Here is a 19,624-nt window from a genome sequence, read left to right as displayed (position 1 = left end):
TCCTCTTATAAGGACACCAGTCATACTGGATTAAGGCATACCCTGATGATCTGATTTTAACTTAATTACCTCTTTTAAGACCCAGTCTCCAATCACAGTCACATTCTGAAGTATTGGGCCTTAGGGCTTCATTGTAAGAATTTGGGGAAATACAGTTTATCCCATAACAGCAATTAATGCAGATTTCTTTCCATTTTCCTCTGATTCTGAAATATTTGAACTCAGCATTGTTCTTATTAAAATGCAGGGCTTAGAAATGCATCCAGCACTTAAGAGTAGCCTGGCCAATGTGTATGTCTAAATTTGTCTATAATTCTAAACATTTAAGAAATCACTAATATTCAGTGCTCTTTATTCTTGAGGCCTAGAGATTCTTTTTACCTATTATACTCTTCCACATTCTTTATATATAATATCAGTAAGTCTTCTTTCTTCTCTCTGAACATCTCTGGTTTCTAGATTTTCTTTTCATGCTTTTCTTTGTCCTTAGTGTGACCCTCATTTTGACAGCATTTCTTCCTCAACTTATTTCCCTGTCCTCTAGAATTACCTATTTTCCCCAACTCCTGTGTTACTACCAGATTATTCTCTCTTAAACCAAAACCTTTTATTGTCATTTTTATCCTCCTGTGAAAATTGTCCAATAATTTTTATCACCTTGATGTGTTCTACACTTACTCTGAATGCAAACTTTCCTTAATGTAACCCCATCCTCCATATAAAATCTTATTCCTCCTAACTTCCTGGCATAGATCTTCACTCTGGACAGAGGAGCTATCACCACACATTTAACATTTCATCAGCAATCCTATGTTCATGGTGCTCCATATCCTTTACTAACCCTCCCTCTGCCTGATCCTTTAAGGATCAGTCAGTTTTCTGCTCTTCTACAATATCCTTTCCACATAGAGTTTCAATATCTGCTGACTTGTTCCTTTCACATATTTCTGTATCACTTAGAGTTGGTGGCGATTCATTTTGGTATTTGGTTCTGTATGTTATCACTTAACTCATTCATATTTTTATTATTTATTTATAAATTTATTTATTTATAAATTTATTTATTTATTTATTATTTTTGGCTGCGTTGTGTCTTTGTTGCTGTGCTCAGGCTTTCTCTAGTTGTGGTGAGCGGGGGCTACTCTTTGTTGCAGTGTGCGGGCTTCTTATTGTGGTGGCTTCTCTCATTGCAGAGCACGGGCTCTAGGTGTGCAGGCTTCAGTAGTTGTGGCACGTGGGCTCAGTAGTTGTGGCTCGTAGGCTGTAGAGCTCAGGCTCAGTAGTTGTGGTGCATGGGCTTAGTTGTTCTGTGGCATGTGGAATCATCCCAGACCAGGACTCAAACCCATGTCATTCTTAACCACTGCGCCACCAGGGAAGCCCCTCATTCATGTTTTTATATTATTTTTCTCATCAGCTAAAAAGAAGAGTATCCCTTTCTTATAACTTCCTTCTTGTCTCCATAATAGTGACTCTTTTCAAAGGAGTAAAATGTTCATTTGTCTTCAAACAATGTTGAAATAGCCTAATGGAAAACAAAGACATGTGGATGAACAACATAATCCAAGATTATTTTTAAGACTATGGTTATTTTATTTTGAAAATACTTTTTTTTTACTCTTTAGAAACACTGTGTGCTTAGAATAACTATAATTTTAATTCCCTCCAATTCTAAAGGATTTAATTACAAATGGAATTTATTAACCTGTTGCCTGAAAAAGTAGTGCATAGTGTTGACTATGCCTAATCATCTACTGAGTAAACTAAATGTGTTTTCTTCTTTAAAAAAAAAATAACAGAACAAGTTTACAATATGGAATTATGTGCTTAAAAAGGTTGAATTATGACCGAAAAGAACTAGAAAGAAGACGAGAAGCAAGCCAACATGAAATAAAAGGTAATATGTCTTTCTTTCATATCAAATGCCTTTTTTTTTCCTGGGATTTTTAGCTTTCACTTTTATGAACCTAAAATGCTGTATGCATTACAATTGTCATTAAGTAACGTAAGTATTCAGCTAGAAGAGTGTCATCATTATTTCTTTTTCCTTACTTTTCTGATTAAAACTCAGAAAAGGATATCATCACTTTATAAGATAGATATCCCATTTGGGGAATATTCTTGATTTTCTGAATTGAGATTTATTCCTCTGAACCTATTACTTATATATTCTGTTTATCCTAAAGATGCCTTCACATAGATAGTTTTGTCAGACTTTTAATAGAACATTCTCATTATGATTCAGAGAAACATGGTATATAATTTATTCACAGCAGTTTATCCCTGGTTTGCATCATTTGAATTTTATTTCAGTGACCAGATATTTTATTTTTGTAATATAGTTGTTGAAATTATACAGGGATTTTTATATAGAAGTTACAGAGGGAATTTTCCCCTATAAATGAGACTAGTCCACTAATAATTTTAGCTAGGAATGATTTTAGAAACATTACTAACTGCTGCAACTATTGTTTGTACAAACCAATAAGATACTTCCTATAACAGACTTATTAGAAAAGTACTGTATTTAGTAATTAACCCTTTAAATGTTAAGCAGTACCTTAATATACAGGGGAAATAATTGTTTAAAAAGAACAACATGTTAGACTTCATACTTGTTAGAGACCACTTTATTTTATTACTGTTGTTGTTGAAGGAAAATTTAATGATTAGGTATAAGAGATAAATATCTATGGGACTTTTTTGGGCAAAAATCATAAGCCCTTTTATGTCTATTTATACTTTTTAATGGAAAAAAGCCTCAAATTTTTGGAAGAAAATTTTGAGTAGAAGCAAAATAAACTCCTTATATTTCTGTTTACCATTACTCAGGAGTTGATATATGGAAGCATTTCATCAAATTCAATAAGTGTTTGTACATTCATTGTTCAAAGTTAGGCACGAGTCTGTTTATTGTCATCCTCACTGCATTTAGGGCTTACCTAAGACATGAAAATAGTATATATTACATGTTACCCTTCCTTCCCATATTAAAGTTTAGCACTGTTTTATTCTTTCAGATCACCTATCTTAGACTTCTGTAATTTTCATTTGTGATAAATATTGTCAGAAATCACTTTTATCTTTGGCAGTTCTTGGATAGTACATTAGTTAGAGTGGAATGGGTTTGAATGCCTGTGAAGGGGATTGATTAAAAATATTTTTCTATATATGGTTCATTGGAGAGTAGACAGACACACAATGGATTTCTTGTAACACTTCATTTGACTCATTACCTAGGAGCAAGAAAATGTTCTTCCATTATCAAAATTGGGTTATTTGATTTCGCTTTATTTTGGGGACCCAGGAAATTGCAAGTTGTTTTTAGAGCACTGCTGTTCAGTTGAATTGAAATTTGGGAACTAATTGGCCAAAGAAAGACACCAAAAGGAAGTCTGTGCTTGACCTAACAGAAGATGTTTTAGCACACAAATAGATTTTACCCATGGGATACCCGTTTCTGGTTTTCTTTTTTGAAGTATTTTTTCCAATTAGATTTTATTATGCTTGGTCTCATCACATGAAATGCTTCTTATATAAACAGATGATTTGGCACTACATCAAATATTATATTAGTATTTGGCAATTGCTAGTTAGAGTGTAGCTCTGAGAAAAACTGCCAGGATTCACTATGATTATACACAGGCAACTCCATGTGTGATGTAGCTGTGAGTGAGATCATATATAGCCCGTTTCCTATAACTGATCTGATGACATTTACAGGAATAACTCTTGACTGTGACTAGGGGTCTCTGTTATTATCTGAAGTATTAATTAACCTTGACCTTAATGAACAGCTTTCTGCAGTGAGGAGACCATGTGAATATCAAGAATCTATAAGCATTTAATTTGTTGCTAGGAAACAGTCAACACTGATCTCTAGACATTTATTGTTTAGGTCAAGAGGATCCTTACAAAGCTTTAAAGTCAGAGCATAAATTTTGCTTGGAAACAGATTTATAGAAAGGGATCTGATTTACAAAATGAAAAAAAAAAACAAAACTATGTTGTTCTGAAGAAGAGAATTTGGTATTAGTGTCTTATTTACCTTTACCCTGTAAATAAATGGATTATTTTATATTTATTATTTCATGAATAACTACAGGTATGGCAATGGAATTTTTGGTAGACGTATATTTACAGAAATATGGTAACTACAAAATATGTCATAACTATCAAAATATAAATCCAGCTCCAGAAAAGAACAAATACTTCCTATTTACAAATCCATTTAGTGTAAAGAAAACTCGACATTTTTGTTGAACTATTGTCCCATTAGTTTTTTAAATGTTGCATTTAGTAAAAATAATTGGAGAACTGTTACTGCCAACCATACATACCTACCCAACTTTTGAAGTGCAAGTGTGGTATAACCAGTAGGTAGAACTAATCAGTTGCTATCAACAGCAGCTGACTAATGTAACCAAAATATAATACCAACCAACTGACATCCTGTTTTCTGAGGTCTAATGCCTCAGTGGAAAAACTAATGAACGCTCAGAGGAAAACATATACTTTAGGACTGACCAGGGAGACCCAGTGAATATATATATAATATAAAATTTCCATAGATAGTAAGGATTATTACCTAAGTCCTTTGCTTTGCTGAAGACATGGGGAAAGAAAGAGCTGAAACTCTGAGGGAGACAATAAACATCCTACTTCCTGAAGAAATTCATTCTTTGGCTGGAGCAGGATATAGTAATGCGATTGTGGAAAGTGGGCATTTTGAGTCTTTCCTCACATGTTTCTCATTAAACCAAATCCAAAGAGAGACTTAGGGCCTTTCTTTTGAAATAAGATTGTTCAAACCACAATAGGAGTTAAGTAGAGGTACGTGAGGTATATATACCTTCCAGATTCATATGCAAATGCTTTACCACCACCATGGATTGGTAGAGACGAAAAGAGTACAAATTAATCTGAGGAATTTCCACTTCTGACTATAATGGAATACATTAAATCAGATCAATCTTCAACCAAGAACAAGTAGAAAAACTAGATCAATCAATAAACAGCTGTTTGAAGGCAGCAGAAAGCAACTAAGACACCCAAGACTTGAGAGGCCATGATCTTGAGAAAAAGAGAAATGTGTTGAGAGGTAAGCCTGTCATTCTCTGCTGCTTTTCCCTGTCTTACAGAACAGGGGAGGGAACATTGTAATTTAGAGGTGCCAAAGCTGCCAGGCCTTGAGGAACCAAGAACCTGGAGAAACAGGAAATAAGTAAGCCTAACACTTTATGCAAAGTTCCTCTTGAGGCATTTTTCAGTCATAAAGTCAGGGATTATATATATATATATATATATATATATATATATATATATATATATATATATATATATATATATATACACACACACATATATATATATATATACACATACACACATATATATATATACACACACACACATATATATACATATATATGTATATATATATAAAACATGTCAAATAATGGGGCCAAATGAGGAAAACCAAAAGGAATAAAACAGAAAATAGAAATATATCCACAAGTGACCCTGGATGATTTTTTTTCAGACATGGCCTTTAAAACAATTGTGATTAATGCGTTAAGAAAATAGGTGAAAAAATGGAAAATTTTTAATAAATAGCTAGAATCAATATGTTAAGAAATGATTAAATGGAAATTTTAAGAAGCAGAAAGTTTAAACTGGAACTAATAATGAAATAAAAGATAGATCAGTTGAAAATATCTGCCCTGAAACGTGAAAAGAAATAAAAGGATGAGTGATACAAAACAGATCATTAGAGACACTGGACACAGGGAGGAGTCTAGTATAGGTGTAATTGGAATCCCTGAAAGAGAGGTAAGAGAGAATGAGGAAAAAGCAATAGTTGAAAAGATACTGGTGGATATTTTTTTTTTTAATGAATGGGAACAACAAGCCACAGATTCAAGACACTTTATGAATGCCAAGCAAGATTAAAAAGAAAAAGGCTGGGAGAACACATCTGGGCACGGTAAAGCTGCTAAAAACCATGACCAGAATAAGACAAAACAAAATAAAACAAACAACAACGACAACAAAAATTTAGAACCTTCCAGAGAAGACTCCACATTACTTTCAAAGGAGCAACACTTGAGCTATCTGACTCCACAACTGAAATAACCACCAGATGAAAACGGAATGACATCCTTAAAATGCTGATTGAAACTAACATCTCACCTAAAACTCTATAATTGTATCAATATTAAAGATAGAATTAATATATTTCAGATAAAATCTGAGAGAAAACATCACCAGAAAATCCAAGGAGAAAAGGGAATATGAACATAGAGAAATATCTTCATATTCTCTAGAAATAGGCAAATATTTCTTATACATGACACAAAAATCATTAACCCTAAAGGAAGACAGATAAACTGAAATTCATTACAATTAAGCACTTAGGGTCACTGAAAGAATTAGGAGAATGAAAGACAGTTTCAGAGTTGGAAAAGCTATTTGCAATACACATCTACGAAAGACTCATATCTAGAATATCTATAGAACTCTTACAAATGAACAAGAAAAGGATATATGTTTAAAAAATGAGAAGAAGATACATAGGAGCTTCATAAAAAAGGATTTCCAAATGGTCAGTAAATAGATACAAAATTGCTTAACAAGCAGGTATTAGGGAGTTACAGATCAAAACTAAGATAAGATACAAAGGGATAGTTTGCTAGGGCTGTTGTAATAGAGTAACACACATTGGGAGGTTTAAACAACAGAAATGTAGTATCTCACAGTTCTGGAGGTTAATTAAAGTATCAGCAGGGTTGGTTCCTTCTGAGGGCTGTGAGGAACAATCAGTTCCATGCCTCTCCCTCACCTTCTGGTGGTTTACTGGCAATGTTGGCGTTCTTCAATTTATAGAAGCATCACCTTGATCTCTGCCTTCATCTTCATATGGTGTTCTCCCTGTGTGCATATCTTATTTCCAAATTTCCGCTTTTAAGAAGAAAACCAGTCATACTGAATTAGGACTCAGCCTAATACGCTCATTTTAGCTCGATTACTTCTGTAAAGACTATATCTCCAAATAAGGTTACTTTCTGAGGTACTGGGGATTAGGACTTCAACATATGAATTTGTGGGGAGGCGGCAATTCAACTCATAACAACATAATGTTACCATAATGGCTAAAAACAAGCAAATTAAAAAAAAAAAACCCAAACAAGTGAAAAATACAAAATATTGGTAAAGATGCAGATTTTCATGCACTGCTACTGGGGGTTTTAAATTGTGAGAGTGGTATTTAGCAATATCTGCTAACATTAAATGTATGTATAAAACATGACTCACCAATTCTGTTCCTTGCTATACTCAACAGCAATATGTATATATACAGCCAACAGAAAAATACATAAATAAGAATGTTCAAAGCAGCACTATTCTTAATAACCCACAGTAGAATCCACCCAAATTTCCATCAATAGTAGAAGGGATAAATTGTGACATAATCATACAATGGAATACTAAATAAACAAGCTACTGCTATTTGCCATAGCATGAGTGAACCCTATATTGAGTGAAGATACATATTGTACAACTTCATTTATAAAAAACTAAAAAATCAGGCAAAATTAATCTGGGGTGAGCATAGTCAGAATATTGGTTATTGTTGGGGTGAGGATAATAACTGAGAAAGGACATGCGGGGATCTCTGTGGTGCTGAAGTATCACTTTATTGCTTTAATGTTATACACAAGAAAATCTAAATTGGTTATAAATTAGTGCATTAGGACAAATTAGTAATGCTTTTGAGGAACTTAATATATAAATACTCTCCCCCCCACACACACACACAAAGAAGAAAATACTAATAAGATTTTTGCAGGTAATTTAAATTGGGGAAATGAACAGTTGAAGTTGAATAGTTCCCAAAGTATTCTTTATACTTTTTCCAGGTAAGGTATAAATTTCATTCTGAAAGAAAAAAAAAATTAATAGGAAAACTTACTTTTACTGTACTAGTAAATTATGGGTTTCATTTCCCTTTCTAGAAATGAAACAATGTTTTAATTCTTTTTTTAGAAAAAAAGTTTTAATTCTTTTCTCATTTCCCCTTAAGGATTGTAATTTAGAGGTGCCAAAGCTGCCAGGCCTTGAGGAACCTCAAGGATTAGAAAAAAAGTTTTAATTCTTTACTTATTTCTCCTTAAGTTCCTCAAAATTCTTTCTTTTCAATGGAACATTCTGGTCCTTCTGACTGTTTTGCTGGCTATTATGTAGTATTATGTCAACTCATAATGAGAAGGAATGGAAAAAGGATAAAATATACTTTGATATGTTTTCGTCTAAAAAGGTATATATGACATTTTTCTCTAAAGGTTTTAGTTTTAGAAAATAAAATTCAAAGTGTTTTGTACCTTAGTAAAATATTGCGTTTCAACCTAAAAGGAAAAACAACTTATGACTTGAGAGTGGTTGATTTTTGGATTAGTATGTGATTGAGAAATAATGGATTGACAAAATAGTAGGGTAAGTATCAAACTATTGAGTGCCTGTTCTCTTACTATTCTGTTCTCTGACTTATTGCTTCAGATGGAAAAAAAAAAGTTTCTTCTAGCCTATACACAATAGTCAGGTAGTAGTTTAAAAATACTCTGATGAAGAACTGTAGTAGATTGTCATCTTGCTCTCTTGACTGAAGAGCTGTATATGGACACAAATAAGAAATGTCCCCATCTGGTGGTAAAAGCATTGAACTTCAGACAGACTCCTAGAGCTCCAGAATGAAAACAACACTTTGAGACATTATGTTCCATGTGATGGAAATGCTCTCATTTCAGTGATAACAAACACTCTTAAAATCACAAATTTTTTCCTGGGCCAGAAGTAGAAAGGGTTAGTTATTAGAATGGTAAATACCTGTAACACAAGGAGCCAGCTGCACTAGGGAGTGGATAAAGAAGCCAGCATAAATGCTGACTTGGCCAGACGCCTGTGGCTCATTTCAGCTAGCAGTTTTTATTTACTATGCAAAATACTGCAGCCTAAAATGATGCACCTCTTTTTCTAGATGTGTTGGTGTGGAGCAATGATCGAGTTATTCGCTGGATACAAGCAATTGGACTTCGAGAATATGCAAATAATATTCTTGAAAGTGGTGTGCATGGCTCACTTATAGCCCTGGATGAGAACTTTGACTACAGCAGCTTAGCTTTATTACTACAGATTCCAACACAGAATACCCAGGCAAGCCCCTTTGTGCTGTAGTTGCACTATGTCCTGGTTTATGTAAGGACAAAGTAAACTTTTAGGAAAAAAAAGTTGGCTGTGTATTCATGATTTCTAATGGGAGTTAGTTCAACCTTTGATATATGTCACTGGGACTTTAATTTCAAGCTACTTGATTTCTAGCCAAAACAAAATCATAAAATTAAGTAGAAAGGGATTTAGAAGTTATGTGGTCCAACCTCCCACCTGAATGCCAGATTCCCCCAAACGATATCCCTGACAGATGGCCTTTAGTCTCTGCCTCTCTCTGAGGGGCGGTCATTTCTATTTACATGTCTGAATTATACAGACACTCAGCTCTGGGTGTGCCATTGATTCCCAAGTCTGGATAATTATTTGAATTGCTGGAGTTCCTTAAAAACTTAAAATAAAACGTGCAATCTACATCACAAGCCTAAGAAATCAGATATCAAGAGATAGGGCACAGGAACCCTAATCATTTAAAGTTTCCCCAAATTATGATGATTGGCCAGGTTTGAAAACTACCTGCATAGACTTGATAAAAATGTGGCAGTCTAACTTTACTTTTTATCTCATTTTTATATATTTCAAAGTTTACATAAAATATTCAATTGGAATAAAGTAACAAAGTGAGGTCAAACCCTTTGACCTCAGACGTTTATGTGAGGCTGTCTCTACTGTCCACAGACTAAAGAAAATTGCCCTTCCTTGTGTTTATAGTTAAAATTTACAATGGCTTATAAATATAGAGGATGAAAAAAATAAGACCCCTGTAAATAAAACAGGGTATTGGAATGTTTTCTCAGGTAAATATAATGGCTATGATTTTTCAAATAAAAGGTGACTTCAATGATGTTAACTGTAATCTGATCTCAACAGGCAAGGCAGATTCTCGAAAGGGAATACAATAACCTCCTGGCTCTGGGAACTGAACGGCGACTGGATGAAGTAAGTCTTTGTCTGTCATTCAAAAGGGACCTGGGACAGTACAAGTAAAATGGCTTTCAAGGACTAGTGCTCAAAATTAATCAGATGCTTGTTCTATGGATAGAATCTAGAATTTTCCCCACTATTATTCTTAAATATTTAATTTTACTAATTTGATTTGGGAAAGAACTTTATGAATTCATAGATATTATCATATCAGCAGTTAGAAACACTAAGAAGTAATTCAAATTCAGACATTTTTCATGAGCTATGACAGCAAAATAATGTTAAGAAAAATTTTTTAAATTGCAAGTAATGATAACACTAGTCCTAATAAATTCAGCTCTTTAATAAGGGATGTGCTTATTTCTTAAATATCAGTATATCAGGAAATTTTAGGATATTATAAGGAAGAGAAAACTTGCTTTCAATAAATGGGAAGCTTTTGATTATTTTAGATATCAATATTGTGTTTTCCTTAAAAATATATGAGTAACATTTTAACAGTCATAGGAATTGAAGGTTATATTGAGTGTAAGAATCTCTACACATAGTATATGCATGTTTAAATGATTTGGAAAATAGTAAACATGTTAAGTAGTCTCCCAAGATGAAGGAATACAAGGGACGTTAGCACACTCTGTGCATTGATAAACTGTGGATTTTAATATTCCTTCTGAGTTTTTCAAGGATCTTTCTGGAAAAAATGGGGAGGAAACCTGAGTATGAAGTGGAAAATACAGTGATGCATAATTCTGTGTTGCAAAATGCAGGTGTTTCTTGGCTGTAAATAAAAGCTGATTAAAATAGTTTTGTGAATGAACACAGCAGTTCCTAAAATGAGACAATAATTCCACATTCAAATGGGCAGGGCAGGTGATCTTGGTTTTATAAAACCCAAGCTGTCCTTTTCAGAGGAGGTTAGACAGATAAGCTCTACAGTCTTGACCTCAGCTAACTTCCTGTAAATTCATACTCCTGTCCAATCAGGATAATGATTAATATTTTTGAAAAACAGTTAATATTTAACTGATTTTAATTTTATAACTTTGATAATCTTTTCAATACTTATTCTTTTTTTAAAATTTTTTATTGAAGTATAGTTAATTTACAATGTTGTGGTAGTTTCTCACGTACAGCAAAGTGATTCAGTTCTATGTATATATATGTATATATATGTGTGTATATGTACATATATATTCTTTTTCATATTCTTTTCATATTTTTTTTGTTTTTTTTTAAATTTTTCTTTTGGTTTTTATTTATCCATTTAGCCACTTAAAATTTTTTTTAATTTTAAAATTTTCTTATTGAAGTATAGTTGATATACAGTATTATATAAGTTATGGTGTACAACATAGTGATTCACAATTTTTAAAGGTTATACTCCATTTATAATTATTATAAAATATTGGCTATATTCCCTGTGTTGTACAACATATCCTTGTAGCTTATTTTATACATTATAGTTTGTACCTCTTAAGCCCCAACCCTATTTTACCCCTCTGCCCTTCCCTCTCCCCACTGGTAACCACTAGTTTGTTCGCTGTATCTGTGAATGTTTCTTTTTTTGTTATATTCACTAGTTTGTTTTATTTTTTAGATTTCACATATAAGTGATATCATATAGTATTTGTCTTTCTCTGTCTGACTTATTTCACTTAGCATAATACTCTCTGAGTCCATCCATGTTGCTGCAAATGGCAAAATTTCATTCTTTTTTATGGCTGAGTAGTATTCCATTGTATATATACATGCAACATCCTTTTTATCCATTCATCTATTCATGAACACTTAGGTTGCTTCCATGTCTTGGCAATTGTAAATAATGCTGCTATGAACGTTGGGGTGCATGTATCTTTTCGAATTCGTGTTTTCATTTTTTTCGGATATATACCCAGGAGTGGAATTGCTGGGTCATGTGGTAGTTCTACTTTTAGTTTTTTGAGAAACCTCCATACTGTTTTCCACAATGGCTGCAGCGATTTACATTCCCACCAACAGTGTACGAGGGTTCCCTTTTGCCACATCCCCTCCAGCATCTTATTTGTGTTCTTTTTGATGACAGCCATTCTGACAGGTGTGAGGTGATATCTCATTATGGTTTTAATTTGCATTTCTGTGATGATTAATGATGTTGAGCATCTTGTCACATGTCTGCTGGCCATCTGAATGTCCTCTTTGGAAAAATGTCTATTCACGTCTTCTGCCCATTTTTTAATTGGGTTGTTTGTCTTTTTGTTGTCGAGTTATATGAGCTATTTATATATTTTGGATATTAACCCCTTATCAGTCATATCATTTGCAAATGTTTTCTCCTGTTCAGTAGGTTGTCTTTCTAGCTACTATTGTGGAATTCTCTATTTCTCCCTTCAGTTCTGTCAGGCGTTGTTTCATGTATTTTGGGACTCTGTTGTTAGGTGCACATAATTATATCATTTTGATGAATTGACCCTTTTATTATTATAAAATGTCTCTGTCTTTAGTATATTTCTTGGTCTTGAAGTCTATTTTATCTAATATTGGTATAGACACTTTACCTCACTTGTGGTTACTGTTTGCATGGTATATATTTTTTCTTTCTTTTGCTTTCAACCTATTTGTGTCTATGCATCTAAAATGTCTCTTGTAGGGAGTGTATAATTGAATCTTTTTTTTAAATCTGTTTTGATAATGTTTAAGTCATTCACATTTAGTCTGAATGTTTGTTATTTATATTTAGAGTAATTATTAATATGGTTGGATTTCTCTGCAATTTTTTTTCTATATGCTTCATGTCTTCTTTTGTTTTTGTTGTGCTTCTGTTCTTCCTTTACTGTCTTCTTTTGTGTTAAATACTTTTCTAATGTACATTTTAATTCCTTTGTGGTTTATTATATTTTTGAGTTACTAGTCTCAGTTTGTTCTAGAGATTATAATATGTAATTTATCACAATATACTTCAGATTAATACTAACTCAATTCTAATAAATTATCAAAACTTTGCTCCAATATAGCTCAATTCCCTCCCTTACCCTTTGTGCTATTATTGTCACATATATTACATCCATATGTGTTATAAATCCAATAATAGTGTTATAATTATTGCTTTATATGTCTTTTTAAAAATTTAAGAGGAGAAAAAATATGTTTATAGAATTTTTTATATTAAACCACATATTTATCATTTCTGGTTCTTTTCATTTTCTTCTGTGGATTCAAGTTACTGTCTGGTGTCCTGTCCTTTCTCCAATATAACTCTATTCCCTCTTTATGTTATAAACCGGACAATTGTTTTTTAACTCAGTTAAGAGAATAAAAGAGAAAAATATGTTTGTAGTGTCTTTGTATTTACCTATATAATTGCCTTTTGCTCTTTATTTCTTCATATGGATTTGATTTACTGTCAGGTGTCGTTTCCTTTTACCCTGAAGGACTTCCTTTAGTATTTTTTATAAGGCAGGCCTGTTAGCAACAAATTCTCACTCTATGTTTGTCTGGGAGTGTCTTTATTTCACCTTCATTGTTGAAGGATACTTTTATTGGACAAAGACTTCTTGATTGACAGGATATTTTTTCTTTCAGCACTTTGAATATGCCATCTCATTCCTTCTGGCCTCCATTGTTTCTGATACAAAATTAGCTGTTAATTTTATTGTGGTTCCCTTGTATGATACATCAATTTCTCTCTTGCGTTCAAGATTTTCACTGTCTTTTAGCAGTTTTACTATGATGTCTGCTTGGACTTTGGATGTGTAAATTAATGTTTTTCATCAAATTTTTGAAAATTTGGACTATTATTTCTTCAAATATGTTTTTCTGCCTAATTCTTTCCTCTTCTGGAATTCCCATTAAGTGTATATTGTGTGTTCAATGATGTTCCACGGGTATCTGAGGCTCTGTTCATTTTTCTTCATTCTTTTTTTCTTTCTGTTCTTTAGACTGAATAATCTCAATTGCTGTATCTTCAAGTTTGCTGATTCTTTATTCTTCCAGCTCAAAGATGCTATTGAACCTCTCTAGTGAATTTTTAGTTTGTTATTTCACTTTTCAATTCCAGAATTTCCATTAGATTCTCTCTCTCTCTGTATATATATAATATATATATCATATATAATACATATCATATATTATAATTTCTCTCTATTGATATCCTCTATTTGATGAGTCTTTCCTTTTTTTAAACATCTTTATTAGAGTATAATTGCTTTACAGTTGTGTGTTAGTTTCTGCTTTATAACAAAGTGAATCAGTTATACATATACACATATCCCCATATCTCTTCCCTCTTGCAGCTCCCTCCCTCCCACCCTCCCTATCCCACCCCTCTAGGTGGTCACAAAGCACCAAGCTGATCTCCCTGTGCTATGTGGCTGCTTCCCACTAGCTATCTATTTTACATTTGGTAGTGTATATATGTCCATATCACTCTCTCACTTTGTCCAGGCTTACCCTTCCCCCTCCCCATATCCTCAAGTCCATTCTCTAGTAGGTCTGCGTCTTTATTCCTGTCTTGCCCCTAGGTTCTTCATGACCATTTTTTTTTTTAGATTCCATATATACATGTTAGCATACAGTATTTGTTTTTCTCTTTCTGACTTACTTCACTCTGTATGACAGACTCTAGGTTCATCCACCTCACTACAAATAACTCAATTTCTTTTTATGTCCATTATGGTTTATTACAGGATATTGAATATACGTTCCTGTGTTGTACAGTAGGGCCTTGTTGTTTATGTATTTTATATATAGTAGTTTGTATCTGCTTTTAATCCTTATTCTTAATTGTTGAATCAAAAAGATAGTCTGCATAAACACATACACACTTTTAAATACAATTATTCTCCTTACTTAAAAGTTGGAAAAATAATTTCAATAAAAATTATTAAAGATCTGTCATATCGTTAGATTCTAAAATGCAGACTGACCTGAAGTAGAGGTCCAGTCAGGGACACAAGTCTATGTGGGTTCTAGTGTTGCTTCTTAAAAGTAATGAACAACTTGAAAGGCCTAAATGGAACGTTATTATCTGCCTTTAAAATATGCTGCCTCTTTTTATTACTAAAAAAGCACATGATTTTGTCATTCAAACCCTCTAGTCGCTTTTGTCTCAGTTTTTTGTTTGTTTCTTTGTTTGATTTTGGTTTTGTTTTTTGAGTGTGAACAAAAATATCTAAACAACTTAGCTGGAGCCAGAATAGACTTGTTTCTGGGGCTGATCGCATTCAGATTCCACTGAAATGATTTGAGAAGTGCTCATGTGCTGCTACAGACAGAGGATATCCTCAGCTGAGAGCATATCTTTCAATCTCCTCTCATGGAAACCTTTTCCTGTGATGTTGTGGCTTATAGTTCCCATTAACTTTCTGCAGTAACACTATGTTGGAAGAGCAGAAGTTAAGGAATCATGATTTAAATTCTCAACTTACTGGCATATTTTTGAGCCCTTATCTCACACATTATAGGAGCTGTACATTCCTACAATGTAATGTAATGTTTTATAGAACTGAAGAAAATTTATGCTCATGCAACAACTTCTCCAAGATTCAAGAAGTCAGAGAGGCCACAACTGTGAAATTCTGCTTCTTTTTTCCATTTATAAACATTTGGAGGTCTAAGGCAAAGTAAAATGCAGCAGCTGAGAAGAGTAGCAGAAATCTCTTAAAGTGTAAAATGGCTATCAAATCTAAGCAAAATTTATATATTAATAATAAGGATTCTAAAAGAAAAATGGATAAATGTAATTACATAAATGATTTTATTTTTCCCAGATTAACCGTGTATGCTACTTAAATTAGTAGTCTATGATGAAGAATATAGTGTTTCTTATTTATAACAATGATGAATATCTATCTATATTCTCTATGCCCAAATGAAGTCACCTGAGCTAGCAGAGTCAACCACACATATTTAACTATAATTTTAGGGAGTAGACAGTCCTTCCTTCGATGAAAAACTTAGTGATATAAGAAGATAAGATCTATGTAGAATGATTAATATTTTCCTTAGATTAGAAACAAAGAATATAATCAGTCAAATGGTAAATTACATATTGTTGCTTACCAATTCAGAGAAAATAATTGTTTGTCTGCAGGTACAATGTGTATGCACAGACAGGGAAGATTTTATGCAATTAAGATATAATAGAATCAGCAACAAGAATTACATTGTAAAACAGCAACCAGAGTTACATTATGCTTTTAGTGGCATCTAATGAGCACATGTATTTATTAAAAGGAAGGTGACCATTTGCATAGGATTTTCAACAAACTACAAGTTAATTCTGTATCAGCTGAAATCTAGCAAATGACAAATTTAGTTTCTTACACAGAATATAAATTATAGTATCCCATATGAGCCAGGTTGTATCAAATATAGATTTCCCATAACATATATCTTGTATACATAAAAGCAAAATTCATGAAATAGTTCATCAAGTGTGTGAACCAAATAGTGTTTACCCAATACTTATTCAACTAAGTATATCATCTCATACCATAAAAACAGTTGGCATGAAGTGCAACAAAGTATACCAAATATTCTTTTTGGAAAAACTTTGGGGTTTTATTTTAAATTGTCAAAGATTTTACTTTTATGTATGTTTTAGATTCAAAATCATATGAACTTTTTAATAAAAACATTTCTATTTCACATATCCTGCATTCTCATTTTGGAATCAATATAACCCTCGAAATAAAGTATAATATTCCATATGTATACTTTACAGACTGAATGTACATAATCAGTGTTACATGTTTTAAGCACCTGGACTAGTTTATTTGTTTTCATTACATCAAATTGTATCTCTGTACCGGCAGAGTGATGACAAGAATTTCAGGCGTGGGTCGACCTGGAGAAGGCAGTTTCCTCCCCGTGAAGTACACGGAATCAGCATGATGCCTGGGTCCTCAGAAACATTACCGGCTGGATTTAGGTTAACCACAACATCGGGGCAGTCAAGGAAAATGACAACGGATGGTACAGTAGTTTTGCATTTCTGCTTATAAAGTAAAAAGCTTGTTTAGCAAATGGTATCATTCTCTGATCTTGCATAGCTTTCTGGAATTGATTCTTTTCTTAAGTTGGTTTGCTCTGCTTGAAGTTTACTTTGCTTTCATCAGACCATACTCTTTTGTAAGCTGCTAATGCATGAACTCATGGCACTTTATTCATATTTTTAAAATAATTTAAAATATCCTAAAAAGGACAATTTTGGCTAATGTCCACATCTAGGAAGAAAAACATCTGCATGATTTGTGTTTCTTTACTCTTCTATTCACCAAGTAAATAATTTGTTCAGAGGATGGATTTGGACTAAAGGTCCTTAATAAATGGAAATTAACTCCACTGTCACCCTACATGCTTGAATATTGCAAGTTTTCTATTTCATCTTAAAAACTCAGACTCATCAGATATTCTCACCTATGACCAAGGCAGAAGGCCTTAAATAAACAAGCACAACCATGAGAAGAGAATTAAACAAACACAAAACCGACAGTAATTTCCCAATTAGTATTTCCTTCTGTGGACATTAGACTTGTGTTATATACTTCACAAAGGAAAACAGCCATTCTGGAGGAGAGACAAATTTGAAGTTGTAGTCACAAAGTTATGTCTGTCTGGTAAGCATTAAACAAAAAAGTCCCACTCTCTTTATTGAGATAATCACCTAGAATTATTATTTCTTGTCAAGGTGATAGTTATCATGGCCCTTAAAATAAGTTCCAGTATAAACCATGATCTTTGATCTATATTTCTTCTAAGTTGTTACTATTATGGAACACATTAGCAAAATTCATGAGGAATTTAACATGATTAAAATGAGTATAGAAGCTTTTCAGTACTGGAGGGGAAGACAATCCATCATACTGAATTCTCCAAGAGCAATCTTTGCTTCAAAAACAGGAGCACCCAGGGGAACTGTTCTTGTTAACAGATTTCATCTAAGGAGGAATACACAACTTGAAAGCTCAGTTGAATCGCATAAATAAATTTTCTTTAGTAGCTTATCTTGAGAAAAGGAATATGAGTGGCTTCTATCTGAGAGAAAGAAGGTCTATTAATATGTTCAGATCCCTTTATGCAGGGAAAATAAATCTTTCTCATCTGAAATTTTGTACTCAATCATCCAAGTCCCTCTAAAGCCCTTTTCTCCATTTGCAGTTCCTTCATCAAGACTGCAGAGGTTAGACAACTCCACTGTTCGCACATACTCATGTTGACAAGCCACTCAAAGGAGGCAGCACTGACTTGCTGTGAGTAGTTTTCCTTGGCTGACAAAAAACAAACCGCCAAAAAAAATGGAACCTACATAGACTAGTAAATATACACGATACTCTTTGGTGTGGCCTAGCAGTACAGAAGTGAGATAACCCCTTTGAATTGCTAGAGAGTGGAAAGGTTCTTTATATTGTAACTCTTAATCTAGGATTTCCTATCACCATCTGTCTGCTATGGTTTAAGGCCCATCTGTTGGAGGCCTGTCAACTATCTTATTACACATCAATGGGTTGCTACTACGCTGGCTTCTACTTTTTCGTAGCACTTTATATTGATGCGTATTGCATTTTACTGATGAGAGTTTGGCACTTACAGAATAACACACTTTTAAGTGAGTATTTTATATAGGGGAAGTTGAAATAGGCAAATAGTATTCTAGTAGGTACCCAGAGTCAAATAGTGGCAGAATCAGGAGAATGATTTGGAGGTGATTTCACATTAAAAACAAAAGTATAACTGAAAAATTTGAACTTCTGGTATGTTGTTTTTCATCAATGTGATTAATATTTGTTGAAAACGTATAGGAATTTTAAGTATCTGGGGTTTATAGCAGATAGAAACAAAGTGAAATAACATTATAACAATGGCGGACAGGACAGAAAACCATGCTATATAATCATAAGATATAAGGCATTTGTACTTCGAGAAATACTAGTTGATGGAATCTACTTCCAAATCCATATGAAAATGGAGTTTTATTGAAAACCAGTCTTAGTAAAACTGTGTTTTCATAGAAAATAAATGTCAAGAACTCATAAACATTTTTTAATCTACAGCTGTGCTTTACCAAAATATTCTACCATTTACGATGAATTAAAATTTTGGGAAAACACTTCTCAGAGCAATATTGAGAACCAAATGTGTGCACAGGGATGGGGAGAGGAACCGCTTATCTTGTGCTGTTTATTCATTGCCTTGAACTAAAAGCTCCACACAATCTACTGATGGTCTTTGGGGCCTAATATAGGAGCTGATATGCTGCCTTATTTGGGTCACTACTTGAAGCTGCTGATGATAAAACAAAAAGCTTTCAGATAAGAGATTTAATTTCAGAATGTAAAACCCTAACATTAAAAATTTAATTATGGTATACAATTTGGCATCTCATTAGGCATGATCTAAAATTTGTAATAATTTGGCTAAATAAGAGGCTTTCCAAAATACTGTTTGTAATAGTTTCTACACATAACATGATAATTTACCAGGAACTAGAATTAGAATACTT

At 33.1% G+C, this 19,624-nt stretch overlaps 1 protein-coding gene across 11 annotated transcripts in view; it reads left to right on the top strand.

Moving 5' to 3' along the window:
- PPFIA2 (PTPRF interacting protein alpha 2) overlaps positions 1 to 19,624 on the top strand; it is a 468,430-nt gene that overhangs the window by 445,992 nt on the left and 2,814 nt on the right. For 5 of the 11 annotated variants that reach the window (XM_082350734.1, XM_082350732.1, XM_082350733.1 and 2 more), the window contains 5 exons: positions 1,800 to 1,897; positions 9,035 to 9,210; positions 10,093 to 10,161; positions 16,938 to 17,097; positions 18,283 to 18,374. In XM_082350734.1, coding sequence (XP_082206860.1) covers positions 1,800 to 1,897; positions 9,035 to 9,210; positions 10,093 to 10,161; positions 16,938 to 17,097; positions 18,283 to 18,341 — 562 coding nt within the window. In that variant the 3' untranslated portion in view covers positions 18,342 to 18,374. Of the gene's footprint in view, positions 1 to 1,799; positions 1,898 to 5,141; positions 5,225 to 9,034; positions 9,211 to 10,092; positions 10,162 to 16,937; positions 17,098 to 18,282; positions 18,375 to 19,624 lie in introns of those variants that run through there. The other 6 variants (XM_082350737.1, XM_082350735.1, XM_082350736.1 and 3 more) reach the window with 3 other exon arrangements.

The sequence above is a fragment of the Balaenoptera borealis genome (genome assembly GCF_965194805.1).
Source record: "Balaenoptera borealis genome assembly, chromosome: 13".
In the NCBI taxonomy this organism is placed as follows: Eukaryota; Metazoa; Chordata; class Mammalia; order Artiodactyla; family Balaenopteridae; genus Balaenoptera; species Balaenoptera borealis.
Note: the sequence above shows the minus strand (reverse complement) of the source record. Positions and strands in the feature narration are given on the sequence as shown.